This window comes from Oncorhynchus masou, chromosome 3 (assembly GCF_036934945.1).
Source record: "Oncorhynchus masou masou isolate Uvic2021 chromosome 3, UVic_Omas_1.1, whole genome shotgun sequence".
NCBI lineage: Eukaryota > Metazoa > Chordata > Actinopteri > Salmoniformes > Salmonidae > Oncorhynchus > Oncorhynchus masou.
The window spans coordinates 21,786,250-21,794,820 of record NC_088214.1 but is presented as its reverse complement, the minus strand read 5'-3'; the positions used below and the strand labels follow the sequence as shown (position 1 = coordinate 21,794,820).

The 8,571-nt window shown below is 45.3% G+C and overlaps 1 protein-coding gene across 9 annotated transcripts in view; it reads right to left on the bottom strand.

The window, feature by feature from the left end:
- Positions 1-8,571, bottom strand: part of LOC135512789 (adhesion G protein-coupled receptor L2-like) — a 129,713-nt gene that overhangs the window by 35,641 nt on the left and 85,501 nt on the right. For 6 of the 9 annotated variants that reach the window (XM_064935168.1, XM_064935187.1, XM_064935203.1 and 3 more), the window contains exons 9-10: positions 5,449-5,487; positions 335-518 (exon numbers count right to left, since the gene is read on the bottom strand). In XM_064935168.1, coding sequence (XP_064791240.1) covers positions 335-518; positions 5,449-5,487 — 223 coding nt within the window. The remainder of the gene's footprint in view (positions 1-334; positions 519-5,448; positions 5,488-8,571) is intronic. The other 3 variants (XM_064935178.1, XM_064935196.1, XM_064935240.1) reach the window with 1 other exon arrangement.

Below are 8,571 nucleotides of genomic sequence, written 5' to 3'. Positions count from 1 at the left end.
TGTGGTCTTTTTAAAAACCACTTTGCCTTTCTCCTGGAGGAATAGCTGTCCAGGTTATTTTTCTGTGTCTAGAATGAGAAGCCCACGGAAACTAACATCAGTATCTTTCTACAGAATGGTTGTGAATGTTAACTTCCACTTCCTTGGACATAACAAACTGTTGTAAAAAAGCACATTTCACTACTGAGGTCAAAGTCATTTTCTTCCAAGACAGGGTCACAGTTCAATTAAACTTATAATTAAACTGTGGATTGCAACTGGCAGACGTGTCTGTCTCATTTTTCCTTTTTATGAGTGACGGGCAGGGAGGGTAGAGAGAAGAAAATAAACATACTGATATTGTCTGCAGGCACTTTGACTACAGCGGGCTCAATCAGGTTGTCGGCAAGGACGAAGGCTCCTTCCTCCAGGGTATCCAGTAACATGGTGGCGGCGTGCGTTTGCTCCGTGGAATTCATGTCTTCCCAGGACTTCAGGGCTTCCGGCCTCAGGAGGTTGTCAACCGTATCCACAATAGCCTGTATCCGTGGAAACAAATGTCAGAGTTTGTTGCTTTTTTATACCTCATAAATTCTACAACTGTCTGCAGCAGAAAGGGGGCAAGGAAGGCATGTTATGTAGATGGCAAGCAAGACCAAGCAAATTAACATCAACAACTAAACCATTTAATAAATAAGGTCACTGGCATTATAGGATGATATGAAGATACATTTAAATTAAAACATCACTTAAAGATGGCATGGCGGTCACAGAATATAAACTAAAGGAAGTTGTCTCCCCACTTCCCTGGTTTAGACCCATTTATTTTCTTTTGAATAACAAAACTGTGCCAGAGGGGAAGTTGGAACACAAACCAAATGTTTTTCAAATGAATGGAGCAGTTCCTTCTCAATACTGCTCTCTTAGTTCCTGTTCTTAAACATCTTACTTTTCCCAAAGAACAATTATCTTCCTCTTCCCTAACAATGAATATATTCCATAACAGGATCTGGTGATAATGGCCTTGAAATGCGCAGATTTTCCTTCCTTGAGGCGAAAATGGTATCAAAAAAAACTAAATGCATTTGTTTCTTGGGTAGCAGTCGAAGTAAAGATGGGGATATTTCTGCTTGTTTTCAATGGCAATCTTTTCATTTCCTGCTTGGCTGATAAGCAGTAAGTAAGCAAAACATTCCAAACCTTCTAGAAAAAGTATCATATTTTGATCAAAATGGAGGTCCCTGTGACCCTGTGCGTGAGAGTTCATGACTCCCATGTAGCTTAGCATATCTATATCCACACAGCAGCACTAATGCTAGCCCCACTGATGACTCCCATGTAGTTAAGCATATCTATATCCACACAGCAGCACTAATGCTAGCCCCACTGATGACTCCCATGTAGTTAAGCATATCTATATCCACACAGCAGCACTAATGCTAGCCCCACTGATGACTCCCATGTAGTTAAGCATATCTATATCCACACAGCAGCACTAATGCTAGCCCCACTGATGACTCCCATGTAGTTAAGCATATCTATATCCACACAGCAGCACTAATGCTAGCCCCACTGATGACTCCCATGTAGTTAAGCATATCTATATCCACACAGCATCGCTAACGCTAGCCACACTGACGACCCTTATGTAGCTTAGCATATCCATAGCCACACAGAAACGCTAGGCTAGCCCCACAGATAAACATAGCCATTGGCATAATTACCCCACAAATCCATATCAACCCATGGCCCAATAAACCAGAGACAATTTAACCACAGGTGCCATTAACCACAGCAGAGGTCCAGGCTACACTATAGTGGTAATTAGGAAATAAAAAAGTCACTCACTGTACCAATTAGTGCAAAGCTGTGATTATCATCCACACAGACACACACACACACACACACACACACACACACACACACACACACACACACACACACACACACACACACACACACACACACACACACACACACACACACACAAATTGACCATAGGCACAATTACCCTGTTGCCTAGATTAACCATTGGGGGGATTAAACACAATAATTTATACATACACTAGATGACTTGTGTTGAGGCCCTGTGCCACCATCTTACCACTCCCCCACCATTGTAAAAAAAAATATTGGAAGCTATAGAAATGCATTTCTAATATCTATATTCGTTTTTGCCACATTTATTTTATTACAGACTTAATGCATACTTCTAAATTGTTTTATGTGAACAAAAAAAAATGAGTTTTTGACATTACGAATGTTGCTGTCCCCAGTACAAGAACAAAAAATACATGTACATTTTGTCCTTGAAACATTTAATTGAAATATCGTAGAATTCCATTCATTCCTATGGAGGACTGCTCCTACTGGGGAGTACCAATACATTGCATCAGCAATCCAGGGTTTATATACACCATTGATTCAACCCTGTAGTCCCTCGCTATCAAACCAGACTGATGATTAACCAATCACCACAACATGTAAACAGACCACACAGCATGGCTACCATTATTACCTAGAGCTATGATAAGCGTACAGTCCAGCTCTGAATCAGATGCCTATAGTGTCAGTTTGTGTCTCTCTATGGGGGAGTGCTGACCCTTCAGATGGGATAGATAGAGCCTCTTAAGGACCACACACACAACATCTAACGTTGATCTGACGTTCATTCGGGCGCCTTGTGCTTTAGGGAACACCCACTGTTGGATGTCTGACTGCGCAAATTACAGCAGGCACTGTTCAGAGGTGATAATTACTCTCGGCTGGCAAATACTATTGGTGTGTCCTTTATCGGAGTGTGATGGGGGAGTCAGAGAGGGGATAGGGAGGATAGGAGAGAGGAAGACAGTCAGACAAGAGAGGAGAGGGGGGTCAGAGAGGGGATAGGGAGGATAGGAGAGAGGAAGAGAGTCAGAGAGGAGAGGGGGGGTCAGATAGGGGGTAGGGAGGATAGGAAAGAGGTAGAGAGTCAGAGAGTCAGAGAGGAGAGGGGGGTCAGAGAGGGGGTAGGGAGGATAGGGGAGAAGTAGAGAGTCAGAGAGGAGAGGAGAGGGGGTCAGAGAGGGGGTATGGAGGATAGGAGAGAGGTAGAGAGTCAGAGAGGAGAGGAGGGTCAGATAGGGGGTAGGGAGGATAGGAGATAGGTAGAGAGTCAGAGAGGAGAGGGGGGTCGGAGAGGGGGTAGGGAGGATAGGAGAGAGGTAGATAGTCAGAGAGGAGAGGGCAGGGGGCTCAGAGAGGGGATAGGGAGGATAGGAGATAGGTAGAGAGTCAGAGAGGAGAGGAGAGGAGTGTCAGAGAGAGGATAGGAGAGAGGTAGAGAGGAGAGGGGTGTCAGAGAGAGGTTAGGAGAGAGGTAGAGAGTCAGAGAGGAGAGGGGTGTCAGAGAGGGGATAGGGAGGATAGGAGAGAGGTAGAGAGTCAGTGAGGAGAGGAGAGGAGAGGGGGGTCAGAGAGGGGGTAGGGAGGATAGGAGATAGGTATAGAGTCAGAGAGGAGAGGGGGTCGGAGAGGGGGTAGGGAGGATAGTAGAGAGGTAGAGAGTCAGAGAGGGGATAGGAGAGAGGTAGAGAGTCAGAGAGGAGAGGAGAGGAGGGGGGGTTCAGAGGGGGTAGGGAGGATAGGAGAGAGGTAGATAGTCAGAGAGGAGAGGGCAGGGGGCTCAGAGAGGGGATAGGGAGGATAGGAGATAGGTAGAGAGTCAGAGAGGAGAGGAGTGTCAGAGAGAGGATAGGAGAGAGGTAGAGAGGAGAGGGGTGTCAGAGAGAGGTTAGGAGAGAGGTAGAGAGTCAGAGAGGAGAGGAGTGTCAGAGAGGGGATAGGGAGGATAGGAGAGAGGTAGAGAGTCAGTGAGGAGAGGAGAGGGGGTCGGAGAGGGGGTAGGGAGGATAGTAGAGAGGTAGAGAGTCAGAGAGGAGAGGAGAGGAGGGGGGGTTCAGAGGGGGTAGGGAGGATAGGAGAGAGGTAGAGAGTCCGAGAGGAGAGGGGGGTCAGAGAGGGGATAGGGAGGATAGGAGAGAGGTAGAGAGTCAGAGAGGAGAGGAGAGGAGAGGGGGTCAGAGAGGGGATAGGGAGGATAGGAGAGAGGTAGAGAGTCAGAGAGGAGGGGTGTCAGAGGGGATAGGAGTGAGGTAGAGAGTCAGAGAGGAGAGGAGACGGGTGTCAGAGAGAGTATAAGAGAGAGGTAGAGAGTCAGAGAAGAGAGGACCATTACACCCCAGACAAACAGAGAAACACTCAACGGTCTTCCCTCCTGCTGAGAACCCCCTTGTAGGCGTGAAGGAGGAACAAAAAATGAAACAAATTCATGTCTGTAATTTGTGACAGTGTTAAAATAAAATAAAAAATGTTCTGATTGAGTCCTCTTTTATTCTCGCCTGGGTGGAGGTCGCACAACGCAACAATCACAAGGGTGTTACCCAAGATGCCCCACAGTGAACAGGACATTCTTGGGTGGTGGTGGTGCTGCTGATTTCACTAACATTGTCTATTGATGGATGGTGATGCATAAAGAAGACGGCCTTAAATCAAGTTGACAGAGACATATCCCCATTTTTCACAGTAAAAGAAACCTCAGTAAAAACAGCCCTAACTCATCATGGTGAAGATTGCTCCGACCAGTCAAACAGAGACTGATGAGAGAAACACAAGAGATCTGAGAAGGCTGGTTTGTGCTGTGTAAGACAGGCCCACTTTGTGTTTACGCCAGAGCCCATTCTTTCAGCAGGACCTGCTCTCAGATTATAAACTCGGAGCAAAGGAAAATGACATGGAGAGAGAAAGGAATTAAAAGTCCCAACATCCGATATGAACACAAACACATTAATTGGACTGAACACGAATCCACCAGACAAACACAAAAATGTCAGCGAGAGGAAGAACATGGAGACGCTGAGAATGGTAAAGTGTAAGCAAGTGAAAAACTGGGTACACTGCCACTTTGATCACACTTACGGGTGACAGGGAGGTACAATTACGGCCGTGGGAAGGCAATTACTCATACAACACACAAGGAGCAGACAGGAGATGGAGGGATGGAGAGAGGGATTGAGAGGAGGGGGGGATGGAAAGAGAGAAGTGATAGGAGAGATATTAAAGATAAGCCAAGACATATTGACTGACAGACAGGCTGGCAGATGGACAAACAGACAGGTGAGTCGAGAGGTAGAGAGATGGATGGGCATACCGACAGGCTGATAGACACACAGGCAGATAGACAGGCTGGCAGATGGACAAACAGACAGGTGAGTCGAGAGGTAGAGAGATGGATGGGCATACCGACAGGCAGATAGACAGGCTGGCAGATGGACAAACAGAGAGACAGGTGGACACGTTGTGCATACAGACAAGCCAACAGATCACCACAGACGGACAGACAGCCACAGGCATAACACCAATGCTACTGAGCATACTGTGGACACTTTAAGAGGTAAAGGGGTCTATGTGGAACCAGCAGGTATACAGTACCTTCATATATGCCCTGCATGTCCTCTCTCTCTTTTGAAGCTTTTTAACACAAAGAGAAGATCAAGAACAAGAGAAACACTATTAGGAAGCAAAAAGCTTAGGGGAAAGAAAGAGGATTGTCTGTGTCTAGAAAACACATATCCTAAAATACACCACTTACCCAACTCGAATCAGGAAGGAAATTAGAATGTATAAACCTTATGTTAGGTAGATGAAATAAGAAGCTCACAATATATTATGTAGCACATTGTAAATGTGTTTCGGAAGCTGTATCTGAATATGTATCTAGCTTACATAACTACTAGGTCCTGGCTGGCAGAGACAAGGCTGCACAGCATTGCGTTGTAGAGGGGGAATTGCTGAGATTCAATTCCTATGCTTTGCATTAACAATGCTTTATAAAGCATTGAGACAATAAACAAAGCCAGAGGGGGGTCATTTGGATTCCATGGCACTGAGGTTATAACAGTCTGCCAGCTCTGGGGTTTATTTAGAGCTTTAGTTGGCCTGTCTCGGTCTCTGTCAAAAGAGACGGATTCATTATTCCCACAGCCAGCTAAATTGTGGCTGAAGGAGTGTAGCATTGCGCTGTTGTAAGACAGTACAGTTAGAACATAGACAGAAAGGTTCAGTCTATGACTAGCTACGAAGGGAACAAAGAAAACACTACGGACGTGCCTTTTGGTCCAAATCCACTTTGCTTTCACCTTTGCGTTCTGAATAGCACTGTAAAACTGTCATTCATTTCTATGACTGTGGAAGTTAGGCCTTAAGATTCCTGCTTGTACCTTTCACTCAGAGAGACATGGTAAGTGCTCTGGAGGAGGGAAGGCAGCTCTGTTCTTGCCTGTCTGGTGGTAGAGAGGAGAGTTATTCTTTGTGTTGGCTAGCGGGGGGCTGCTATCCATTAGCTCTTAGAGCTGCTAGGTGAGAAAGCTGCATTTCAGAACCCAGTAATTTCTAGGAAAAGGTGGGGCTATAGGGCTGGAAGAATAAGCTCCCTCCTTACCCTAAGGGCTGGGGATGCCTCACCTCACTCCCTCCTCCCCCTCACCTGGAGAAAGACTTGTGGTTGTGGAGGGGTGGGTGGGGATTGGGGTTGGGGTTAAATGAGTGACTCATAATTCACTTTTTTTGTAAAAAAATTGTATGTTTCTTTGTACCAAGCGGAATTATCTAACGTCATTGCCAGATCAATTTGTTTATTTTAAGCTTAAAACGGATTTATACAAGTAACTTAGTTTAAGGTAAAATATCTTGAAAATGACATTTAAAAAATATAAATGACTTGTATAAAGCCTTGTTAAGATTAAAATAACAGAATGATCTGCCAATAACGGTAGATAATTTAGCTTGGTACAAAGAAACATAAAAAAGTGACTTATCACTCCAAATAAGTTATTTAGGCTTGATTGGAATGAACTTTCTGCAGTGAGACTACCTTGAGGAGAGCAGGGAATACTACCTACCTAGATATATACACGCATGTTCATACAGTATATGGCACTCGTAGCCTACCTGGGGTCACATACAGTGTGTTCAGAAAGTATTCCGACCCCTTCACTTTTTCCACAATTTGTTATGTTACAGCCTTATTCTATAATGGATTAAATAAAATAAAAATAGCATCAATCTACAAACAATACCCTATAATGACAAAGCCAAAAGTATTCAGATGCTTTGCTATGAGACTTGAGATTGAGCTCAGGTGCATCCTGTTTCCATTGATCACCCTTGAGATGTTTCTACAATTTGATTGGAGTCCATCTGTGTTAAATTCAATTGATTGGACATGATTTGGAGAGGCCCACACCTGTCTAGATAAGGTCCCACAGTTGACAGGGCAAATCAGAGCAAAAACCAAGCAATGAGGTCGAAGGAACTGTCCATAGAGCTCAGAGACAGGACTGTGGCGAGGCACAGATCTGGGGAAGGGTACCAAAACATTTCTGAAGCATTGAAGCTCCCCAAGAACACAGTGGCCTCCATCATTCTTAAATGGAAGAAGTTTGGAACCTCCAAGACTCTTCCTAGAGCTGGCCGCCTGGCCAAACTGAGCAAAAATGCCGAAATTGTTGCAACTCCTATTACTAGCCTGTTCAACCTCTCTTTTGTATTGTCTGAGATTCCCATAAACTGGAAAGCTGCCGCGGTCATCCCCCTCTTCAAAGGGGGAGACACTCTATATCCAACCTGCTACAGACCTATATCTCTCCTACACTGCCTTTCTAAAGTCTTCGAAAGCCAAGTTAACAAACAGATTACTGACCATTTCAAATCTCACCGTACCTTCTTCGCTATGCAATCTGGTTTCAGAGCTGGTCCAGCGTGCACCTCAGCCACGCTCAAGGTCCTAAACGATACCATAACCGTCATCGATAAGAGACATTACTGTGCAGCCGTATTCATCGACCTGGCCAAGTCTTTCGACTGATTGTCTCGCCTGGTTCACCAACTACTGCTCTGATAGAGTTCAGTGTGTCAAATCGGCGGGCCTGTTGTCCGGACCTCTGGCAGTCTCTATGGGGGTGCCACAGGGTTCAATTCTCGGGCTGAGTCTTTTCTCTGTATATATTGATGATGTCGCTCTTGCTGCTGGTGATTCTCTGATCCACCTCTACGCAGACGACACCATTCTGTATACCTCTGGCCCTTCTTTGGACACTGTGTTAACTAACCTCCAGAATAGCTTCAATGCCATACAGCACTCCTTCCGTGGCCTCCAACTGCTCTTAAATGCTAGTAAAACTAAATGCATGCTCTTCAACCAATCGCTACCCGCACCTGCCCGCCCGTCCAGCATCACTACTCTGGACGGCTCTGACTTAGAATATGTGGACAACTACAAATACCTAGGTGTCTGGTTAGACTGTAAACTCTCCTTCCAGACTCGCATTAAGCATCGCCAATGCAAAATTAAATCTAGAATTGGCTTCCTACTTCGCAACAAAGCCTCCTTTACTCATGCTGCCAAACATACCCTGGTAATACTGACCATCCTACCGATCCTCGACTTCGGCGATGTCATTTAAAAAAATAGCTTCCAACACCCTACTCAACAAATTGGATGCAGTCTATCACAGTGCCATCCGTTTTGTCACCAAACCCCATATACCACCCACC